General features: G+C 47.7%; 1 protein-coding gene across 1 annotated transcript; it reads left to right on the plus strand.

The window, feature by feature from the left end:
* The first annotated feature begins 17,615 nt into the window (after nucleotides 1-17,615).
* On the plus strand, nucleotides 17,616-23,861 carry ADRB3 (adrenoceptor beta 3). The gene is made up of 3 exons (XM_084615230.1): nucleotides 17,616-19,169; nucleotides 21,774-21,830; nucleotides 23,546-23,861. The coding sequence occupies exons 1-2, from the start codon at nucleotides 17,869-17,871 to the stop codon at nucleotides 21,805-21,807; spliced, it is 1,335 nt and encodes a 444-aa protein (XP_084471356.1). The 5' UTR covers nucleotides 17,616-17,868; the 3' UTR covers nucleotides 21,808-21,830; nucleotides 23,546-23,861.
* Nucleotides 23,862-24,597: the final 736 nt, after the last annotated feature.

A 24,597-nucleotide genomic window follows, 5' to 3' on the forward strand; every position in this document is an offset into this window, starting at 1 on the left:
CTGGATGTAGTGCTCCTGCTTTCAGGAATAGCTCTGAACCGTGGCACCAGGGGTGCTGGCTCTCCCTGAGGGAAGATGGCGTACGCAGGAGCTGTGGCTCGCTGCTTAGCGTGGAGTGTGGAAGGAGCGGGGACTTCTTTGAGACCTGGCCCATCATAAAGGTGTGAGATGACGAGACACAAACATCTTCCACTTGTGTCTCTTCTTGAATTATTCCAAGAGTAAACTACGAAGGAGCAAAAGGCAACTCTGCTGTAACTCCTGTGGGGTGTCAATTTTTATCACTTGCTCTTAGTAGCAAATATGCAAAGAACATGCCAAGAAGAAGGGTGGGGGGAAGAGTTCCCAGCTATCCAAAGCCTCTTTTTATCACAGCACAGCATCCCCCTCACACAGCTGCTGGAGGGATTTGAACGTGGTGAGCTTGGTGATGCTGGAAATCAAGATATCACTTCCTCAGGAGTCCCCCACTCTTCCCTTTCAAATCTTGGCTATTGGCCCCCATGTTGTCCTCATCATCTGCCCCCCTAACTGTGATCCAGTACTGCAGCCAGCTACGGGGGGAATTCACGCTTTGTGCACAAGACACAATTATAAATCACACATGGGGAAGCAGGATTAGCACTCTGCTCCGTAACCAATGTCACAGGCCCCTGTATCGCATGAAAAGAAAAGGAGGACTTGTGGCACCTTAGACACTAACAGATTTATTGGAGCATAAGCTTTCGTGAGCTACAGCTCACTTCATCGGATGCATTTTGCGTGAGCGAAAGGAAGGTTCTGTTAGCAGGACCCTTATCCGCTCAGGGAGCCCAGCATTACACACACAGGGGTGTATTTCCAAAAGGAACAAAGCTCAGCCTCCGTTTTGCAGTGGCAATTTGTACCAGCCAAATTTGCACCTTCAGAATGAATTGCAGATGCAAACCAGAGAACTTGCACCTCTAACAGCAGCCCTATCTACACGAAGGAAATTCAGACCGAGTATAACTACACCAATGAACCAGCAACTGTGCCAATTTCCTCAATGCAGACAGTGCCTGAGTAGCAGACTTACACCCAGAATCATGTAGCTAGAGGCACAAGCATCAGGTTTATGCATCCCATTCACTTTGCAGGGGCAAAAGAGGCTGTGCTTTTGCAAATGTAGCTCAAAGCCAACATGCTACTCAGCCAAGGAGGTCTAGGCTGAACTCACCTTCCTAATTCATCAAACCTATTTCTAACTGGCCAGAAGGAAAGCTGCTGAGTGATGCAAATCCTGCTGAGAGAATGGGTGGACATGCAGATTTTGCAGCTCTCCCCAGGCCTGGCCAGTTCATTAGGCATTTTACTCCCTGAGAATTTATTTAAAGGATGATGTCCATGGCAAGGGAATGTACAGAGCAATGAATGGTGTCTGCAGCTGGTTGAATGCCAAAGCCAAGTCAAGACATATGATAACCAGTCAAGCCACCTCTTGCTGCCAAGATAACCTAGTACCATCAACACTGTTCCTGTTGAAGATGTGGGTAAAAACAAAGACACAGCAAATGAAAGAAGGGAACACAGTGGCTGCGGGCCACTTTGACTTTCGCATGAGGTCTCATTGTCTGATATTTTAAGCAGGATGGTTTAAATGACAAATCGGGGACGAGAAGCCAGGAATTCCTGGATGATAGGCCAGGTTCGTGATCTGGGGGTTGGGGTTGCTTTCTGCTGAAGTAGAACTAGTGAGGAATTTTCCATCGATATGTTTTTTGACAGGAAATGCAGTTTCTGCAAATCAAAATTTAGACTTTTTTCCCTCCAAATTTTTTCAGCGTTGTGTCAAGAGAATCAAAATGACTCATAGGAGATGTAATCCAGCCAGTGAGCCCAGCACATAGAAGGAAATGAGGGCACGAAGCACCCAAAATACAACTCCCATTAGGCAGGTAGATGCAGTTTAATGTTGAACTGAGCCAAAAAGAAACACTTAAATGTTTCCAATTCCAAATATTGCAGAACTTTAGGTTTGGTGAAAATTTTCAATTTTTTGATTCCCCTTTCTTCCCCCCGCCCCTCCATCCTGACTCAGGATGAAAATACATGTCAAGTCAGATTTTTCCCAGCTGAGGAGCTGGCTGAAGATTACTACTGGAAATTCTAGTTAGATCATTTCATCTTTTTTTTAGTGATTCCTGTTGACAACTGGGTTTGGACCAGCTCATTGGCTCCTGGCAGTACACCTCTTCCATTCGGAGCTAACAGAGACCCATGGAAGGAACTAATAGGCAGACCAAAGGATTCTACTGGAACTTCATCTAGGAGGACCAATGATCTGTTCTTGTGGCAAATCCTACGTCCCTATGACTGATGCAGCCAAGAGAATTAACAAAGAAATTTTCATTGTTTACAAATAGGAGCTTCTTTCTCAAAGGTGGCTGCTAGCCTTATGACGAGAGCCTGCACTGAAATCCCTCTGCTTCTGTATCAATATTTAACATATTCCCTGTATTTTGTTTCCTTGTTTTTATTGCTAACTAAATGTGCTTAAAAATGGGGGTGGGGGGCTTATTCCTTCCCATCATTTACACCTCTGCAGAGTGGGTGTAAAACACCCCCAAATCAAAATGAAGTGTTAGACTTGCTTTGCAAGGTCTAAGGCAGTGGAGAATCAAACCCAAGAGTCTGCAAAGAGGCCTCAAAAGCAAAGTGTTCACCATTCTGGTAACTGGGTTGCTGAGGGGATCTGGGGAATGTTTTCACCTGAGCTGGCTTTTTCCCCCGCAAGGACCATGTGCTTATTTTATTAGCTCTGTTTTGGTTTAAGGCACAGGTTGGGCTGAAATAGCTGAGGCCACGATTCAGGAAAACACTGAAGCACATGCTTATCTTTCAGCATGCACTTAAGTCCCATTGACGTCCATGCCACGCAAGCAGGTGCTAAGTGCTTTCCTGGCTCAGAGCCTGTGCCGTGAGTTAGATGGAATACCTGGAAGGGAGGAAGGAAGACGTGGATGGAAAGAGAAAAGAAGTGAATTGGGGAGTGAGAGATAGAGAGCGTGCGCGCATCCATAAAAATATTTTACCCCACTGGAAAGTCCTCCATAGATGTGTGAATCGGCCCACTGAACAAGCTCAGTGTTTGTCCAGCAGCTTCATGATTGCATCATTCTCAAAAGCTAGCTTGTAAATGTGTCAAAAAGACTTGGTGAATGAACTGTTGGAACAAGATGCAAATTCCCTGCTGGCTCCCTGGAGGAACCCTCCAGACAGACACATCAGCACACAGACAAAGCTCTTCCTTTGTCCACATCTGACCCAAACTAACTTCCCTCACTCGCTGTCAAGACTGCACAGTACGTTCATTGGCTGGGTATGGGCCTGACACTGCAAACCCTTACTCAGTCCCAGGGCTGCAGAGAGGTTCTTGGACTGAGGAAGGACTGGCTATATTATGTGCTATGGTTGTAGCCTTCATTAGTAATCACAAAGGGACACATCCTCGTGCTACTCAGATCAAGGTGGTTTTTGCCAGTGACTCTACTGGCACCAGGATTGGTCCATTTCTCTTTGTTCCCCTATGGGGGATGCAGAATTTTGCGCTGTGTCTGCATGTATGGTTGAAGTCGAGTGCCAATCAGATCATTTTAAACAAAATGAAATTTAATCAAAATATGCTCTTTCATCAAAGCCAAAATGTCTGGGGGAGATGTATCTGTTTGGATGAAGTTTTCATCACAGTTTTTTGGTCCAGGGCTCTCTGATCACTTCTGACCAGAGAGAGAAAATCCCAATTGAAAAGCTCAGGCTACCAATCTGAAAACAGAGAGACAAGGTGGGGGAGGAAATATCTTGGATTGGACCAGCTTCGGTTGGTGAAAGAGACAAGCCTTCAGGTGAACACAGAAATGGGAAAGCTTGTCTGTTTCTCCAACAGAGGTTGGTCCAATAAAAAATATTACCTCCCCCACCTTGTCTCTCTCTCATATCCTGGGACCAACATGGCTCCAGCAACACTGCAAACAAGATCTGAAAACAGACATTTTCAATACAATTCCATTATGCAAAAACATTCAAAGGCTTTGGTGGTGATCCAGTGTGAAACAACTACAGATTTTGAAAACTCAAAAGTTGCTGTGAAACAGAATGATCATCCTCTGGCCAGCTCTGACGAAGTCAACACTTACAGCATGGACAGTGCGTATGTCGATGCTAATGGTTTGGAGGTTTCATGGTGCTGTTTAATACATCAGCTTAGAATTATAGAAATATAGGACTGGAAGGGACTTCGAGAACCAGTCCATCCAGTCCCCTGCCCAGAGGCAGGGCAAAGTAAAGCTGGCCCATTCCAGACAGATGTTTGTCCAACCTGATCTTAAACACCTTCAACAACAGCGATTCCACAATCTCCCTTGGAAGCCTGATACAGCTCTAGCTATTTTTAGAGTTTTTCCTAATATCTAACCTCAATCTTCCTGGCTGCAGATTAAGCCCATTACTTCTTGTCCTACCTTCAGGGGAGATGCTGAAGTCTTTTTTTCTGTAGTCTTTTAAATTTTGCTGTCACCCATATTTTGAATGAATTTGTATCAGCAGGCACAAAAGCCTAGAAAGCAAAACAAGGTACCAAGTTCACCTCTGGGTTGAGTGGGTGTCGCTCCAGGGAAGTACACAGAGATGTAACCCTTATGGCAGTGATGAGTCTGGGCCATGGCTCATCGAGGTCAGTGATAGAGTACACAGTGTACACAGGCAAACCTTGTCAGATAGCAACCATCTCCCACCTGGGTATCGAACGAAGTACAGAAGGTAATGGCTTAAAGGAGGCAGTGCTCTCTTTTTAGATCTAAACAGAGAGGGCACGGAGGAATAGTAGCACTTGCAATCGTAAAGGAGCCTTAGAAAGCTCAGTTTCCCTACGGGTGAGTTTGGTATTGATAACTTGGGGCTCATCCTGTATCTAATCTATATATCACAACAAATAATCTGTCAAATAATCTGCATTGTTCTTAGTCATGGAGTTTAGGGCATTATTTGCAAGGTTCCATGTATTAAGGAATGAGCCAATCCGGTTTTATAGTGGTAATTTTAAAGCCTGCACATATCTGTGACTGATTTGGGATGCTAACTTGCGTATGCTGCATATAGCCCTTTGGCATGCTCTTTCTCTCACCTCACCACTGTTCGACTCTGGCCCCGCTGTGTGGAGCAGCACTAAATACGTGTATTAAATCATTACCGACGGGCTCTGAAAGAACATGTATAATGCTGACAACTACTTCAACTTCCCGTAACACGCCGGGCTCGGCAGTCCAGCCAAATGGAACGTGAGTGTCTTGTACAGCATGTAATGCTCTGGGCTACATACAGGCGGAACTGCCTGTGCGGGGCCTGGTCGCTGGGTAAACAGACGACGCACCAGCACAAGTGTTCACTTCTGAACAACGTGGGTGAAATTCTGGCCTCATTGACGTTAATGGGAATTTTGCTTCAACGGGGCCAGGATTTCACCTTGTGTTTTCAAGGTTTCCGTAGGTCCTTTGCAGACCGAAGGCTCTGTCCCTGCCTCCCTCTGATTCAGAGATGCTGCTGTCCAAGGAATCTCAGGCACACAGAACACACGAATAACTGAATGACGCTCCTAGCAACACTTGGTAACACTGTAAATGTTTTAACGTAAAGAGCCCATATGAGAATAGCCTTATGACATATTCTACTACAGAGACATGGCTCCAAGGATTTGTATGTTTATCTGTTTTGCATTTAGCAAGAGGGGAAAGGCCATCTGGGTCTCAACCCCACTATGAAACACTTGGGCTTTCGCAACTGGCAAATAGATTTGGTATTTTTCCCTTCTGTTTTTGCAGAGAAAACAGGACATACTTTGCTTTTGTATCCAATGCAACCTTATTAGATGTGATGTCAGAAATCTCACCAGCCAGTTCCTCTATAGCATTTAGACCCTAATCTTTCTGTTGTGTTTTCTATAATGGAAAACATATGTGCGATGAGGCTACTTTCCCTGGATTTGCAGACATTTGTCTCACCGAGTCACCACCAGTGCCAATTAGACAAGCTTTCTGCTTATCATAATGTATTGACATGTTTCCTTGTTCGTGTAGAAAGAACACACCTTGCTTCCACAAACTTCTCCCATTGCGGAGCTCTGACAATGGTCAGATCTCCCTAGAGAGCTTTCTCCCGTCAGAACTCAATCTCACTTCGCTGCTCTAGAGGTCTTTCACAAGCAGAGATGGTCTGTTCAGAATTCAGTCGCAGAATCTAGACAGTATTTGTCTATAGGAAGGTCAGCTATTCGAGTGCTCAGAACCCACAGCTAGAACCAAATTTTCAACAGCTCAGCTCCTATTTAGGCACCTTATTTTGGGTCTGCCTTATTTTGGTGCCTAAATGATTGCTGGGGTCTTTTGAAAATGTGACTCAAATCTTGTGTAGTGCTGTCTGCTACTCTGGGTATTTACGCCACACCCATCACTTGTTTGTAACTAGCTGCTTCTCCCCTGGTATCTGTCTTACATTATCCAATTACAAACCTACCGCCTCAGGACAGACGATGCAGTCTGTGTACTGCAATGTGGGATGCACATGGCCGCTGGCTCCTGGAAAGTAACCTCAGCACCTGCCCTGAGCTACGGAGCTGTTCTTGACTCTCACTGATATCTTTGTTTGCATTAAACAAACATCTGTAGTGGGGTGTAATACTTGTGACAAAGGCTGCTCACAAAGCGGCTAGCTTTAGAGCATGCGGTAAACCAAACATTCGCATCAGCGTCCCATTCGGTACATCCTGCTGTCCCTAGTTGCCTTGTAACGCTGATGAAAAACATTGTTTTTTAAAAATCAGATGGGCTGGTCCGCGGGGATGCTGCATACTTTATCACTCAACTCAGTAGAAGTGCTAGCCCTGGGTTGCTTCCAGTTACTTCGACCTACGACCGTCTCTCAGCCTCAGAGGAGAAGGGTCCATTGTCCCACGTTCAGTGACATTGTCCCAAGTTCAGCTCGTGCTGCTCCTACAAAGCTGCTCCCTGTCTCACCTCCCTCAGTCCTGTCCACACAGAGTCAGAAACTGACAGACGGGGTTCGGGAGGAGATACTTATCTCATCTACCTGTCCAGTGAGGCCGAGATAGGAGTGGAGTCTGGGAGTGCAGAGCTCTATGCCCAACTCCATCGGAGACATGATGGGTGTCCTGGGATAAGTCGTAGGAATTGCTCTGCGGGATACTGGAGCGGCACACAGGAGCCATTCTGCGTAGGCTCACCCAAACTGAGATTTGCTCAGGAACCTGTACCCCCTTGATGCTTGGGGGAAAAAGCCATTTGTTTCCCAACGACCAGAAGTTGCCTGTGCCCCCACTTTGATGTCTCACCCCCAAAAGTCAGCACAACACTCACTCAAGGAGGAAGCCTCAGCTGCAGAAAACAGCACCGCCTGAGGTTCACCCCTTTGGCTTCCATCCAAGCATAGACCAGGCCCAACTCTGCTTAGATTTTCAGAGCCTGCGATGAGGAATTAAGGTGCCATGATCTCACGCAGAACAAGCACGAAGAAGGAAAAACTCGATCAGGTTGGCGGACAGTTGTATGGTGCGTGCCGAACAGGAAAGAGTGCTGTGGAGATCCAAGATTCCACAGCACTTGACAAGAGACACTGGTGTTTGCAGCAAACCAGCATCATCGCTTTCCAATGAGGAGCAAGCAACTAGTTTCCCTGGTTAATAATTTTCTCCACCAGAAGTAGGGAGCAGCAGAATCTGTATAGGAAGTGGAATGTGTTGTCTCTTACAGGGTTTGCTGCTAGCAGGCAGAGTGACTAGGTACCATGGAAAGGAATGTGAAACCATTGTAAAATATATAGGAAATATAGTTAGTGTATGTGAACTAGAGCTCCTGGCACTGCTAGGCTCTGGGACTGGCAATGGGAAAGTCCTACGTCTGCATATCATGCTGAGTGTGTCTCAGGTCTGCTTACTCCAGCCCTGGGCCCACTTCCTTGCCAGCTGATGGTGAGCGATGTGGTGATGCTGCAGGCTACAGGCTTGTAGGGGTAGCTCAGCAGGATGCTTTTAAAATAAGGGACTGGACAATCCTGGCCTCCCTGTGGTTCTGCAGGTTTTATGAAAGGGAGTTTTTGAAGGGAAGGGACGATCGTCGTGAAGATATCCCAACAACAGGACTTTCAGTGACGGAACTAGTCCCCTGGCTCACTGGCGCTGGCTGAAAACTTCCCATCTAAAGTTTTGTTTTTTTATGGAAATCTTTTTTGACAAAGTGGAGTTGTTTTTAGCTTTTGGGAAAATGCCCATTTTAATCAAAAATGATCTTTTTTTAGCAAAAAACGAAAACACATTGTCAATGTTATGATCTGTGAGAAGATATCTTTTCCCAACTAATGCTAAAGACATCTCTAACTGCTCATATCATGGGACTGGTCTTCTGGCATGGGATCCATCATACTGCCTGCCTGTGTAACATTTCTCTCTCTTGCTTACTCCCCTTACTAGAACTGCAAACACCATTAGCCAATGAAGGCTGAAAGGCAGGAACCCTACTAGCCAATCCCAGAGAAAGGCTCGGTGGAGAATGATGGACAATAGGTCAAGTGAATGTGTTCAGAAAACTCTGGGGAAATGTCTTTATGTCACAGATCACAGAATCTTCTCTGGCTGTGTGTGATTGGTCTGTGGCTTTGTGCTGATGAAGTGGTTCTCAAAGGGTGAATGGCACGGCTACAGAAAGTCAAAGGTCAGCTGAAGGAATGACCTGCTCTGGTGTGCACAGCAAAATGCGCAGAGAGGAAAATACTAGTAGAGGTGGGCTGGTCTTGTGAATGACACTGTGCTGGGACTCAGGAGATCTGGGTTCAATTCTCCATTCCCCCACAGCTGCTTAGCTGCCTGTGAGCAAGTCACTTATTCTGTCTGCACCTTGCTTCCTGGGGATAACCATCCTTCGTCTCTATCACTTACTTAGCTTGTCGGCTCTTCAAGCACTGTCTCCTACAATGTGTTTGTACAGCACCACGCACAACGGGGTCCTGATCTCAGTTGGGTCCTCTGGGCGCTACTGTCATACAAACAAATGATGATAACTGGCCAGAACTGGCAGTGTGGATTTGAAGCGAGATCAGAGAACGTACAGTGAGGAAAAGACAGTCCCACCCTGCTGTGATGTGCCGGAGAAAACAAACTCTGGAAAGACCATGGCCAAGGCATTCTTGGGAGACTCAGACACAAGGGCTTGATCCGCTTTTGACCAATGCCTGGAAAAGAAAAACTCCTCAGATGCGAGATGTTTTGGGAGACATGGGAGAACTGCAGACTGAACTCTGAGGCTCTGTAATGGGGATGCTGGCAGCCCCTCAGCCAGCTGGCCCCACACCGTGGAATCTTTGGCTCCCATCTCAGCAAAATAGGAAACAAGTTTGGCTGAAATGCCTGTGGAGACGGTCGGTGTGATAAATGGGGCTATGAAGTGGAAGCATGTGGGAAGCTGCTTTCCGGGTACTTTTCAGCACAGTCCCAGTGTAAAGCTCCCAGCTGAGGAACAGGACTTCCCTGTCCAACTATACAGGGCGATGCAGCTTTCTATACAGGTTTTGCTTTCAAATTGTTTGTAGTGAATTTTATGGAGCAGGGTGGATGGCCCTGGAGATAGAAGACCCTTGTATTCATAAAACAACATCAGCCAGGCAAGCTTGCCCCACTGCGCCCTGCTAATGTGCCTCCGTCCTGATATAGGGCATGTCTCCAAACACGGCAGTCACAGGGTGTGACTCAGCATGAGCAGACATAGCTAGCTTTGATCCATAGCATGGGTGCCAACAGCTGGGGAGCCAGGGTAGCTTAGGCTACCTGCCTGAGTATTTACCCAGGGTCCTAGGCGGCTTGGACAACCTTCACTTGTAGCCCATGTGGCCTCATCTTCTCAGCTGTTGGTGTACACGCTCCCTAGATCCAACGAGCTCCGGTACATCTACCCAGGCTGCAATCACCTATCTGATGGCAGTGTAGACAGACCCTTAGAGATGCCACCTCTGGAGTGAGAAGAGACTTCAGTCTCCATGGCCTGTTCAGTTCTCGGTCTCTTTGCAGTGACTGAAGAAAGGGTCCACTGTGGTGGAGTTGGACCCAGATCGCAAAGACATTTCACGTAAGCCACTGAGTAGCATCAAACAGCAACATGGCTTGGGCACTGCCAACTGACCTGAACCGGTCACCGTCTCATGCTCAGTCCCCAGGGCCATGCAGCATCCTCTGCAGCTCATATGCATTGCTACTAGCAGGACAATGCCTTCTGTTCATTTCAGCCTATGGATTTTAGTGTCAATCATCAGCTGCAGCCTTAAAAGCATAAAATCACTAGACACTAAGTGGAACTTACAGACCTCTCATTATTCATTATAAGCCCCATTTTTTCAGAATTTCAGGTACATGCTTCTCACTAGCTCCAAGGCAGGTCTGTGCTAGCTAGTAACATACTTTATTGTGAAATTTCCAAGTATGCAGCTAGATGACTTCATCAAAGTGCTTTTATTAAATACAGAAAAGAAATTCCAAGTGATTATCTAGTCTAATCAGCCAAAACAGCAATGCTCTGTCAGTCCACTTCCATCTCTAAATGACAGGTTTCAGAGTAACAGCCGTGTTAGTCTGTATCCGCAAAAAGAACAGGAGTACTTGTGGCACCTTAGAGACTAACCAATTTATTTGAGCATGAGCTTTCGTGAGCTACAGCTCACTTCATCGGATGCATACCGTGGACGCAGTTTCCACGGTATGCATCCAATGAAGTGAGCTGTAGCTCACGAAAGCTCATGCTCAAATAAATTGGTTAGTCTCTAAGGTGCCACAAGTACTCCTGTTCTTTTTCCATCTCTAAAGTAATTTATGAAATGCGGGTACAAGGTAGAACTTTAGTTGCAACATTGATTGCTGTTTTTCAGCTATTTCTAGCCAAAAGGAACTTTGCAATGCATTTGGATGGCATCTTAGCCCATGAACATGCAATGTGAGCTACTTAGCTATGTAGCGACTGGATAATGATATCTAACAGTATTATCTCTTACACAGCCTGAGAGTCCCTGTGGGGAGCTTGGTAGAAACCCCTGTGGAGTGGAGCTCAGACCGCTAGTTAAGGGGAACCAGCTTCTACACTTTGGATATTATTTATACCTCTAGGCTCACGTTAGTTTATTTCCAAAGATGGCAGGAGAGGCTGGGTTTCATGTGTACCTTCAGTATTTGCCTGAGCCTCTCAGACCAAGCATCTGCCTCTGCTTTTATCTCATGATTTACACTAAGATGAATGTCAAGCTCAAGATTGTTTTCCTGGATCCCATTTCATTGCTGGGTGGACACTCTCTGCCCAGAAGCACTCATTAAACTGTAAAATGAGCTGTGAATCCATTGCAGCCTCTCTTCCGTCTGACCTCTGAGATTCCTCTGTTAGCCCTGCAGAGGCAGTGTGTGGGGGAAGGCCCTTCAGACTCTAGTAACTGCACGGGACAGAGAATCCAAACTCAGGGCAGTGATTTGTTTGGAAAAACATTTCCAAAAGCATGGCACAAGATGTACCCCCCTCCACCACCCGCACCCGCTTCCACAGGCAGAGGGGAGCAAAGATTGGAGGGAGTGGGCAGCCGGGGCTCAGACACATACTCTCTCATCCCTAGATGCATGTCATGTAAGGTCAGGAGTTAAAATAGCAGGGCCCTGTAAACGAGGGCAGATTTCTGGGTGGAAATACACGTGGGAGTTAATGGTGCTTCCCACTGCTGTGAGGCCCTCTCTGCACCTTCTGAGAGCCTGGAAGGTCCAGAGGCAGCAGGGCTCAGCAAGGCAGCAACAGGAAAGGGCTGGGATCACAACACAGCCAGGGTTCAGCTCTACAAGCGGATGGAAACCCCTTCGTAGAGGGGAGAATGAGAAGGGGGCTCTGCAGGTGACCCTGTGGTACTGCTTCATTCGGTGCTGTGGCTCAAGCAACTTCTTTGCTTTCATAACTGACATGCCAAGCCCAGAGGTGCCGGGGCTATGAACTGCCAAGCTCAGAGGTGCCAGAGCTGAGCCCTGGCAAGTCCTGGCACAAATTAAGCACTGCCCTGTGGACCTTTTCCCTCTTGGGGGTGGGTTTCCCCAGGGTTGGGGTGACCAGACTCTGGGCTCTGTATTGCCAGGAGCTACTTTGATTATTTTCTTTTCCCCTCTGCCTCTCAAACCAAAAAAATAGAGTCTTTTACTCTGTTTTTTCACTCCAGACAGGCCTACAAGGGTATTAAATGTTTATAAATCTGCCTGGATGGCAGCCAGTCCTGCACTGTGCCAAAGTCGCACATATGGGAGCATTCCTGACAATTGCAACAGAATTGAAATGTTGCATTAGTAAGTTACCAGGCTAAGCTATGAAACCAAGCATCGTCATTACGGGGTATAGGACGTGCCTGCCAGCCATCAGGCTACAGTCAGATGTGGCACATATGTTCTGATCAGCTTCATTTCTGATACATCCTCTCCCTGGGGGCTGAGAGAGAGTGGGATTCAAGGGGACAGGGAATCTGGGTTCTGCTTCTTGCTCTCCCATGCATTCTGTATGTGACCTTGGGCAAGTCATTCCCCTGTAATGCATCAGGTTCTCCAGCTACAAGTCTGAGATGAAGATACCGACCCACCTGGGTAAAGTGGGTGAGACCCATTAGTGACAGGTGTTCCAGAAGCAGCAGTAGGATTCTGATTTCTCATGCAAATTATTTTATCTCTGTGAAGGATAAGGACAAATACACATTTTAAGTGGTAAAGATGAGCCACAGACTGTGCAGTTTGCATCTTTCTCTGCAGCTTGGAAAATATTATTTAACTGCTTCTCCCACACAGTATTTATACAGCCTACCTGAGAAAACCAATTCCATTTCATGACAACTTTTGAGGTTCCAAAACTTGTTTTTGTTTTGCACTGGAATGAGATGAGATCTTTAAAACGCTTTGCAAAATGGAATTGTGTTGACAAGGCCAGGTATTGGATTCGGGTCTCTCTCTTTCTCTCTCTCTCTGGCAGTGACTTGAGACTTCAGAAATCTTCTTGATGAAGAACTTTATGGAAACTGATACATCCTTCTGAAACATTTCAGCTTTGACAAAACAATATTTTTTTCTATGAAGAAATGTTTAGCCAGAAATGGTCCAACCAGCTCTAGTGTGTGCGTGCGTGCGTGTGTGTTTAAGAGGCTAACTGCTGTCATATTACAATGCTGAGATTATTATAATTAGTTGATTTGTATTACTGTGGTTCGCAGGAGCACCAGTCATGGATCAGGACCCCACTGTGCTGGGTGCTGTACCAACACAGAACAAAAACGGTCCCTGCCCCAAAGACTGTCCAATCTAAACATAAGACAAGAAACAACAACTGGATACAGACAGACAGGGGAGTGCAAGGAAGCCATGAGACAACAGCGATAGTACCCCTGTGTTGCATAGCAGATGGAGAAAGATTACACTGCAAGACATTAGGATCCAAAGCTTTTGTTCAGACTGAAACATCTGGTATTGAATACATACATACAAGAATACAGCCCAGACACACTCCATTTATCATGCGCTAATATTGCTAAAGAGGATCCACAATGAAGTCAGCATTCAGGCAGTTCCTGGGTTGATTTGTAGCTCGCTTTGGTCTCAAGTACCCCCAAGAGCTTTCGTGAGGATGCGTGTGCAACCCTCAAGGCAGCAATGTGCAAATGATGAGCTTATCTGGGTTCAGTGGGACTGGGGTTAGACCAGCCACAGATATTTGCTGACACCACAAGAAACAGTTTCCTTAATCCCATCCAAGCGGGGCCATCTCAAAGGGGACTGAAGAGCTCTGTGCAAAGAGACGTGGCTCAGCTACTAAAACGGAGCACAGGAGAAGGTGACAGTTTTAACGATACCGGGGGATGTTAACTCAAAGCGTGTGGGACCTGAGTCTGAAATCAGGACTAAGGATAGCTTTTATTATAGAGCACTCAAAATGTACCAGCATCTATGTTTTGCTGCTGTTGGGCTAAACAGAGGGAGGGTGAAATCACTGGCAGCAGGAAGTCACAGGAGAAAGCAAGCAGCCAGCATTAGCGCTGTGAGAATATGTCTGGGAACGTTTGTACAGATACAAAACGAGGGTTCCCTTTTGCAAACATTTTTTATTATTTAAATTACAGCACTAGTGCCTAGTGGCCACCACGTGAGAATAGGGCCCAGTTGTGTTGGGTGCTGCACAAACATGTAGTGACAAACAGTCCCTGCCCTGACGAACTCACCACACTCCAGATAGACACAGAATGGGAGGTGAAACAGAGGCACGGAGCCATAAAGTGAGTTGTCCCCAGTCACCCAGGTCAAATCCAGGAGTCAAATCCAAATCATAGACGATTAGGGTTGGAAGAGACCTCAGGAGGTCATCTAGTCCAACCCCCTGCTCAAAGCCGGACCAACCTCAACTAAATCTCCTGACTCCCATTCCAGTGTCTCATCCACTATACCAGATGCCTTCAGGTTTATTTCCAACAGGCATTCCTACAAGTGCTTTTGGTTTGCAGAGAGTAAACGTCTTCTGAACTTGTTCACCAGAATTGTTTGCACGTCTTCTTTGAAAATGCTTTGATTTCTCTCCTCCTATGTACATTTCATTTATCCAATCAGAAAGCAGAAGCAACTTGCTATGACTTAACTGGCCAAGCACAGCATGAATAATAAATCCAAGATTCAACTGAAGCAAATAATTTGAGAAAAAAACCCAAGGACTGACCAGTCAACCACACACCTCATTTGGAACTGCAAGGATGCAATCAAGCAGCAGCAGAGACCAAAAAAAAAAAAAAAAAAAAAAAAGCAAATACAATACAGTACAGTACCGTGTTAAACATAAACTACTAAAACACAAGGTGAAAGTAGCATTTTTCTTCTGCATAGTGAAGTTTCAAAGCTGTATGAAGTCAACGTTCAGTTGTAAACTTTTGAAAGAAGAACTGTAACGTTGTGTGAACATTTCAGAGTTATGAACAACCTCCATTCCCAAGGGGTTTGTAACTCTGAGGTTCTACTGTACTTGTCCCAGCTGCCAAAGCATGAGCCCAGCAAGGGGGCTTGCTTTGAGCAGCTCAGGCAGGCAAACAGAGCAATGTTCCTAGCAAATTAATACCCAAGTAAGTAATCTGTACCTGATAACAGCACTGAGATGCAGCATCCTTCAGCACAGGTCTTGTCAGAGAAGTCTGACATTTGGTGAGAGAAAACTCTCCAGATCCCCTGCTGGTGTAAGTCTCCAAGCCAGGGGTGCTCCATCAAAGTACAATGGCCATGGATCTAGCCCAGAGTGCCCGCAAACGGACTAGACCCTGGAGTGTCTGGTATCAGAAACAACAAAACTGAGAGAAATTCTGAGGCCAGGGACCAGATCCTCAGCTAATATAAATTATAGAACTACACCAATTTACCCCAGCTGGGGATCTGATAACATTCAGTTCTCTGAACTACACCCCAAAACCAGCCTCCAAAGGCTGGGTAGAATGCACCTTGCTGGGAGAAGAATCCAGGGGCTAGTGGGCCTCAGATGTTCTTGCTTCTTATTTTTGGGTCTTTCCTGTTTTTGTGCTTCTGTTTCATTGAGTAGCTGGAGGTGCCAAGTAGCCAGCTCCTGCCCTGGTTGCAGTGGAGGTTTGGGGGTACAGCCTATGATGTCCATATCTTTGTCCCATCATAGTTACTGTGCACAGACTATGTGGGTAAGGGGATGGTTCCCAGCACCACAAGGTGAGCGCTCTCATACATATGGGCCAGTATGGACCTGTGCTGAGATGGGAGATCCTGGGTTAGCAGGCCAGGGTAGGGTGGAGCCTGGAAAGGGATTGTGGAGAAGGGGGAGGGAAGCTCCAAAATGGCCCCAAAGCACTTACATAACTTTGGTACCTTCTCCATCAGCAGATGCTGTCTTTGGGTACACTATGGAGGGGAGGGATGCAGGATGCTCCTGATCCAAAGCACATTGGACTCAATGGAAAGCCCCTCCCCCATTGACTTGGTTGGGGTTTACATGAGAGCCAGAGAGTGCACAGTGGGGAAGACAAGGGTCCAGTCCTGCCGCCCTTGACTCAGGACCCCTGGTGACCTGCATCCCTGACTGCCAGGGGCACAGAGCTCCTGACCCTGCATGGGAACATCTGCACCAGAGGGAGCAGGTCTGCCGCGGGAACACATGGACACATTCCCGGGGGCGGTGGCCTCTGTACCCAGGGCCAGTCCCTGTGCGGGGAAGCGCCGGGACAGGACATTTCCCGGCGCTGAGCAGTGTAGGAGCCGCCGCTGCCCGTCATGGAAATGAAGGAGCGTTTCGTGTCCTGCAAGGATAAAATATAAACGCAGACGCGTCTCTACCAGCCAGGGCCCCCCTTTATAACGCGGCCTGTGGGCTGGGAATACATCTCAGCGCAACTCGTGGAATAGTTTCATTCCTGCCAAGTGAAAAGCCCCCCACCCCCAGCAGAGAACCAAACGGCCCCCGCCCCGAGCCGGCCTCTGCCCCCTTCCTTTTACACACCTCGGAGGAACAACTCGCTCGCCCGCAGCGCCTCAGACGTGCGTAACGGGTGTAGTTTTGTCCCTGTCTCAGACCTTCCCCGCGAAGTTCTAGCTCCCGGCCAAGTCGGCAGAGGAAAGAGACTAATGGGCCCGTGTGTCCGCCAGTGGAGCTGGCAGTGCGTACCGGAGACCGTGTCCGTGTCCAAACGCCTTGTAAAGTGGGACGAGAGATGAGGCGCGATGCCATCTCTGTGCCCACAAGGCTATGTGTGAGAGTAACTCCCTGGCTGCAGGGGAGACAGGAGAAAGAAAGAAAGACAAGGTTTCTTCCTATGCAATGAGAGAAGTGTCGCTCCTCGGGGAGCATTTGATGTCCCTGACTCCCACCTTTTCGAACCGATTTGTGTTCGATGGAGCGGGGAAGGAAATTGACACTTTCCGCGGACTGGAGGGGAATAAACGCCTCGAGCCAAATGCAGAAAAGTGTCGTTCTCGCTGGAGGCAAACGCGTCACCTCCATCCCAGTGTCTGTGCCTGGCATCCTTGGGTTGTTCCCTCTTCTCCACACGTGCTAATTGGGCGGACAAGGGGGAGCGTTCGTGTGTGGGGGGGTGCGCCTGTGTGTTTGACCGGCAGACGGCTGCAGTTTATGTGATGGGCTTCAGCTTCAGGGGTAACCCCCCAGGAAGAGGGAGTTTGCTGTTTTGCAGCTGTTGTGCCGCTGGGCAGATCTGCCAGGCGCAAAGTGCCCGAGGGGAGAGCCTGCTCTTGTGCTGGGACACGGGTTCTTCTCCTGCCGGAAAGTGCCCTCTCTGCAATGGGCAAATAGCAGGGGGCTGTGGAGAGATGAAGGGACGCAGGAGAGTTAAATTCTCGGCCCCAGGAGAAGGTGCAGGGGAGCGGGAGGGGGAAATGTTGGGATCCAAGTATTTAAAATCCCCGCGGGGGCGGCAGAGAAAGGAGGGAAGGGAACAGACCCGGAAAGAGAGATGCAAAGGGGCGTGTTCCAGGCTGCTTTTCTTTTTTTCAGCGATCCTACGAGTGGGGCAGCTCAGCTGCGTCCTGTGCCTTTAAGGGCTCCTCCTCTGAGCAGTGCCACCGGGGTGTGTGTAGGGGGGGAGCCCATCCCCTGCGGCAGCCTTTCCAGGGCTCCCGGGGAGATGGCACAGGCTCAAGAAGCCGCTCACACGCCCTGTATGGAGCCGAAACTCCGAGCGCTGCGGGGAGTTTGCCCTTAAAAGCTGGCGCCCCGCGGAGCGCGCAAGGCGCGGAGACAGGGGCGCACGGAGAGGCGCGGGGAGAAGGGCGCACGGAGCTCCCCCGCCGAGATGGCTCCTTGGCCCCAGGGCAACGCCACCTCCTGGGGGGACGCCGCCACCAACTGCACGGGGGCCGCCAGCCTGAGCCAGCAGTGGGCCGTCGGGGCGGCCCTGAGCCTCACGGTGCTGGTGATCGCGGCCGGCAACCTGCTGGTGATCCTGGCCATCGCCAAGACGCCGCGCCTGCAGACCATGACCAACGTGTTCGTCACCTCGCTGGCCTGCGCCGACCTGATCATGGGCCTGCTGGTGGTGCCGCCGGGGGCCACCATTGTGCTGAGCGGCCACTGGCCCTACGGCACCACGGTGTGCGAGCTGTGGACCTCGCTGGACGTGCTGTGCGTCACGGCCAGCATCGAGACCCTGTGCGCCATCGCCGTGGACCGGTACCTGGCCATCACCTCGCCGCTGCAGTACGAGGCGCTGGTGACCAAGGGCCGGGCGCGGGCGGTGGTGTGCCTGGTCTGGGCCATCTCCGCCTTCGTCTCCTTCCTGCCCATCATGAACCACTGGTGGCGGGACGGGGCGGACGAGGACGCGCTGCGCTGCTACCAGAATCCGCGCTGCTGCGACTTCGTCACCAACATGCCCTACGCCATCCTCTCCTCCATCATCTCCTTCTACGTGCCGCTGCTGGTCATGCTCTTCGTCTACGCGCGGGTCTTCGCCGTGGCCAGCCGGCAGATCCGCCTCATCCAGCGGGACAAGGACCGCTTCCTCCCGGGGGCCCCCGGCGCCAAGGGCCCCCGCCGGAGGAGACCCTCCCGCCTCCTGGCCATGAGGGAGCACAAGGCGCTCAAGACCCTGGGCATCATCATGGGCACCTTCACCCTCTGCTGGCTGCCCTTCTTCGTGGCCAACATCGTCAAGGTCTTCTACAGGTCCCTCATCCCCGGCCAGGTCTTCCTCCTCCTCAACTGGCTGGGCTACGTCAACTCCGCCTTCAACCCCATCATCTACTGCCGCAGCCCCGACTTCAGGAGCGCCTTCAAGAGGCTGCTCTGCTGCCCCCGGAGCGCGGACCGCCGGCTGCACGCCGTCTCCAGGGACCTCCGCCGGTGCCCCTGCGCCTTCGCCTCCCAGGGGGCCGCCCCGGCGGACAGCAAGCCGGTGGCGCAGGGGCAGCAGCCCGGGCAGGCGGGGGAGGAGGACGGGGGGACCAGCAGCAGCAGCAGCAGCCGCTCCAGTTGCAGGACTGAGGAGACCAACCTCTCCTACCGCCAAAGCAATGGGCATGGCAGCGCCCCGCGTCCCCTTAGGGAGGCCCAGCTGCAGGGCACCCAGACCACGCTCTGTCCGCAGCTGGAAGAGTAGGTACCAGAGCCTGCAAGGCGGGGAGGGGTTAGAGCTGGGCCAGGGCGAGCCCCTGGGTTCGCAGGAGGTCAGTGCAAAGTACTGGGGGCTGATACTTGGAGAAGGGCAGAAGGGTGGGGTTCAGCCAGAATGGGCTCCACTCCTGGAAGAGTTTAAGCCAGGGGTAGTCAGTGATTTTTTGTTACGGTCCAAATTTCTTGGTCAAGGTATAGTCAAGGTCCGGACTCCAGAGAAAATAAAAATAAACCCCAATGATAATACCTAAATAAAAAGATTCCGGCCTGTTCAAAAGCATCTGGTGGGTCCAGATTTGGCCTGTTGTCTGCCTGTTGCCTACCCCTGGTATAAGCAGTCACTCTGGCTGCAAAGCTGTGGTTGCAGAGGCTCCCCCCCTCCCAGACCAGTGCAGTGTCACTGGCTGATTTAAAGCAGGCTAAGATTTCCATTTCACACTGGGGATGCTTTTCCCTAGCTAATCCAAGTGTCTGCTCAGACAATGCAAACTGCAGGCTATCCAGGAGATTGTTTATCCATCGGTGGGGAAAGGGTGTTTTCTGCCAGCAATAGATGAGCTGGCAGAGATGCCTGGGCCAGCAACTGGTGCAGTTATAGTGACCTGGCTCTTTGGAAAGAGACATCTTGGGAAAACCACAGCTAAGTCCAGTTAGTCACTTCCAAATTTAATTTGGTATGGGAAATCCCTGACATTGGCTAATATCTGGAAGGGAATGAAGGCCAGATTTGTAAAGATTTTAAAGGCATATGGTACCTAGTGGGCTTTTCAAAAGTACGTGTCTTTAAAAACTCAGCATTTAATCTATATTTCCCTGCTTCCAGTTTGATTTGCTTAGTCATTGTTTTTCAATCTAATATAATCTAATGTAGCCTAATTGTTTTGAGATTTCAAATGCCCTCATCCTATCTTAAAATTAGAGCTTTTGGGAGATTTATCAGGTAAATAAAATGTCAGTGATAAACAGAAAAATGTGATGTTTTGTGTGTTTTCTAACAAGCTTTACTCAAAGTGAAGTTAGCTGTGTAAACATACAAAAATCAGAATTTTCCTTCATAAAGAACAGAAGAAATTGGAGTTTGGTTACTTTTATACATAAATAACATCCAGTAACATCTTGCGGAGAACAGGAACTTCGATTGTATCTTTGCTCAGTTCTGGAGCTGTCGCTGGAATAAGCTTTTAGTTTCACTCTGGTGTGATGGTTGTTTCTCACGTGTTTTCCAAAGCACCATGTTTTCTGGGGGTGCACTGCCAACCTAAGCTTGAATCCTGAATACCTCAGTCAGTCCATAAACATGGAGATCTCCCATTACAGCCGACTGGAGTCAGTAAGGACTATATAGAGTAATCAAAATCTACCTGTTTCTACCTACTAACATAATCCCATCACCACAGTATTTAAACTCTATTCACAGGCTAGCTATCCATTTCTGATCAGTGGTCTAAAAAGCCCAGGTGTTTTGAAAACATAAGCTCATAGGGATTGCTGACAATTAATAATTACTTCTATTATTTTTTATTATTAATACACTATTTATTTCCAGAACAAACCACGAAGTCCCAATTGAGTCCTAGAACTGGTTTAAAATACTTCCATGGGATTTTCTGGGAAACTTTTACTGGATTTGCAACATTTTGAAATTTCATCAAAATGTTTCAATTGTCAAATGTTTTCAAGAAGCTCTATGGACAGTCAACCTGCTCCCCACACACGCACACAACACTTGTCAATGAATTTTTTAATTAAAAAAAAATAGGGGAGAAGAGGGTTGTCGATCAGCAACAGAACTTTCAATGACATGTTTTGCCTGACTCAAAATTCAGGAAAAGTTGATTCCGCTATTTAGTCCTTAGTGAAGCAGAACTGCAGTTGGAGATCTCCCTGTGTAGGGACTGACTGAGGGCTTCAGGATTCTGTCTTGTCTTGGCACTGCACCATCAGAGAACGCAGCGCTTTGGGAAACACCTGAGAAATACAAGGCACCTGCTGGAAGACTTTGCACTGTGAATCAGACAACTGAAGTACACAAGGCAGCATTTCAAGGGCACAAAGGCATAGAGACACTGTGAGTGAAGAGATGAGTGAAGCCATAATGTACAGTCCTCCCAGAAGAAGTGAGTGTTAAGGAGGGATCAACCCATTACATACTCCCTGATTAATTTCTCATAGAAGCAGTCAGTTTCATGCATGGTACATGTGAGTAAAGCAGAGAGACTGTAGCTGTGATAGATTTAATAGGTGAGAGGAAGCTGAATGCTTGTTGGTGTGTCTGTTTTGGAGCACAAATCTGCGCAAAATGAAGCAGAGTTACTTTGAAGAACACATCACACCAGACACAATTTCTCAGGGTCTTCAAGACAGGGGTGAAGTCTTGGTCCCATTAAAATCAGTGGCTAAACTCCCACTGACTTCAGGATTCCACTCAGGTTCTTTTGCATCTTTAAGCAAATGACACGATGCATCATACTTGTTTGTCTGGCTATTCCCTTGTCATGGCCATTATAAATATGTGCAAGTAAATAATAGAAATTAGCTGTATATGATCTCAATTATTAATTCATTGTCTTTTTTTTTTTAAAAAAGATTTACCTGCAATGAAGCAAAAGCAGGTCCTTGAAAGGGAAGGAAAAAGAGAAGAATGTAAGTATAGATTTTTAATCACCTGGAAAATTTTGTGATATTCCAGCTACTAACAGTGTCAAATTTTCCAAAGAGCTCAGAGCCAGATATCCAGGTGCTCAGCACCCGCACTCAGCATCAGGTTTTCAATAGAGCTCAGTACCAGACATACACCCAATGTGCTGAGTTCCTCTGAAAATCCAGTCACCAATTTAAGCTTTGTGAATGGAATTTTGCATCTTTAAACATGACTTAGACAAGGAAGCCACAGCCCTGAATTTCCTTTTGAAGTTGTTTATCCTAGTGAGGTATCATTCTAATCCACGATCACTGCTTTACACTTTCATGTGGAATTATCACACCATTATCTAATAATGCTTAGTACATAAAGATAAGGTGGGAGGGATATCTTAGTAGTTTGAGCATTGGCCTGCTAAACCCAGGGTTATGAGTTCAATCCTTGAGGGGGCCATTTAAGGATGGGGCAAAAATTGGGGATTGATCCTGCTTTGAGCAGGGGGTTAGACTAGATGATCTCCTGAGGTCCCTTCCTATCCTGATATTCTATGATAAGAGAGAAAATAAGAAAGGAGGGGAAAAAGCCTAGATGCTCAAAGGTATTTGGCTTCTTAACTTCACTGAAATCTGTGGAAGTTAGGAGCCTTAATACCTTCAAGGCTCTGGGCCAAAATTCTTTGGCACCCATTGGGATGGGAGGCACTGTAGAAGTGTTTGTTTCTGTAAATCAGTTTGGATGAAATGAGCACCGGGGATGGGGGAATATCTGGAGTTAACAGTTTGGGTATAGATAATGTCAAAAAATTACGATGCTTCTTTCTCCAAACTGCCTGAGTGTGTAAAATGGGGCTTCAGAACAGAATTCCCCAGGAGAGTGCTGGGACCTCTGCTTGTATTCCTGGCTGGAAACTAGGAAAAAACATCAGATCCAAACAATTCAGAACCTTTAAGATCATTCAGTCCAAATGTTACACTAATAGTTAAAGGTTCAGAGGGCTACTTATTTGATCATTATTGATTCCCTTGGCTCTCAGGAAAACCACCCCAAACTTTGCCCCAAAAGTGACCTGGAGGAGAAACTTTTCTGAGACTTGAAGAAATTTTCTTCCCTTTTTTGGTTGATTTGTTTGTGCTGCCCACTGTGTCTCCTGGTGTGTGTCTGGCCTGAGAGCAGAGATAGTGAAATGTCACCAGAATATAGAAAGGTATCTTGGCCCATCTGAAGTTGGGAAGTACCAGGAAGCTTTCAGGAAAAACCTGCTCCCATGACATTTCCAGAACAGAAGTGCAGAAACCAAGGTGCCAAGCCATTTGCAGTTTGCCCATCCCATCTTAGCAGCAGCTACAAGCCACCTCGGCTCACTGGAAGTGCAGGTTCCCATTGTGTCCGTACAGCTCTGCATGTTCCTGTCTATGGTATGGATCCTGATCCAACGAAGCACTTAAGCGCATGCTTAACTTTAAGCTTGTGAGTACTCCCAGTGATTGCTATGTTACTCTATGCATTACTAACACGCTCGCGTTACTATATTGTATATGCTTTTGCTTCCCCATGATGGATTTATTTGAACTTCAATGGGACTTAAGCATGGGCTTAAAGTCAAGCATGTGTTTAAGAGCTTTGTTATGTCAGGGCCTAGGATGCTGGCATCTTGAGAGTGGCTTTGATTATAGGTCATTTCTGTTCAGAATTCATTCACTATTTTCCTTTCTTCCAGGAATATGTCAAAGCCCTCAGCTGGGTTGTTGCTCTTGGCTTGTGTGCCAGCTACTATCCACCTGAAAAAAAGGAATCAGACATGTAAGGCCATAGTCTTTGAACTTTTGATGCTCACTCAGGTATTTTGAACGCACATACCTTCATTTCCTGCCTGTTTCTCCAGACTTGGACATAGCATAGAGGAAACTGTGCCTTGAAGAAAAGTGTTACACAGGGGAGGCAGCTCTTAAAACAATTTTTCCTGTATACACAGCAAATGTGTAGGAAAGAGGTGGCCTTTTGCTGTCATTAGTTGTTTTCAGTAAGAGCCCTTGACAAATGCTGGAATTATACCAGGGTCCCAGAGGGCTAAGCCTAGATCGCTTACTATGGTTTCAATATCTCTTGTGAGGGCTGGCTAGAGTCAGGTCTAGAAACAGCCCCAGCGCCTCTTGTGATGTGAAGTTGGACCCAGTGTAAGAGACCTCCCTCTCCAGGGCTAGGTAGCTGAATTCCAGTACTGCTCAGGACACTGGTTAGATGAAGAACTGACCGACCTAGATGTGAACAGTATGTGTAATCTCCAAAGATGCTACAAGGGAAGAAGGCATGAAGATGTTTCCTGTATAGATTGCAAGAGAAACTACTACCTCAGAAGCAGTACTTCAGAATGCAGCTGGAGTTTGACTTTGGTAGCCAGCCATGGATTCACATCGAACATGGCACTGAAAGTGCTGGGGTTTGGATACACTGGACCTGATTCTCCCCTGTGCTTTGTGCTGTCATTTACAACTATGTACCCTGGATGTAAAATGCTACCAAAGAAGAAGACACAGGTGTAAATGACTACACAAGGTGTAAGGCTGGGCAGAACCGGGCCCGGGATGCTGAGGTAATGGACTGTGTGAACATTTATTTGCCTAGATGCATTAACTTTGTGCATCAAATATGATTGAACCATTGATGGAACTTTTATTTTCCTTTCCTGATGCAAATGTTGCTGAAGATGCATGCACAGAACATAGCTGAATCCACTGCAGGGCCCAGGCGGAAGGGAAGAAAGGCCTGTCA

The sequence above is a fragment of the Lepidochelys olivacea genome (genome assembly GCF_965140295.1).
Source record: "Lepidochelys olivacea isolate rLepOli2 genome assembly, chromosome: 26".
Classification (NCBI taxonomy): domain Eukaryota; kingdom Metazoa; phylum Chordata; order Testudines; family Cheloniidae; genus Lepidochelys; species Lepidochelys olivacea.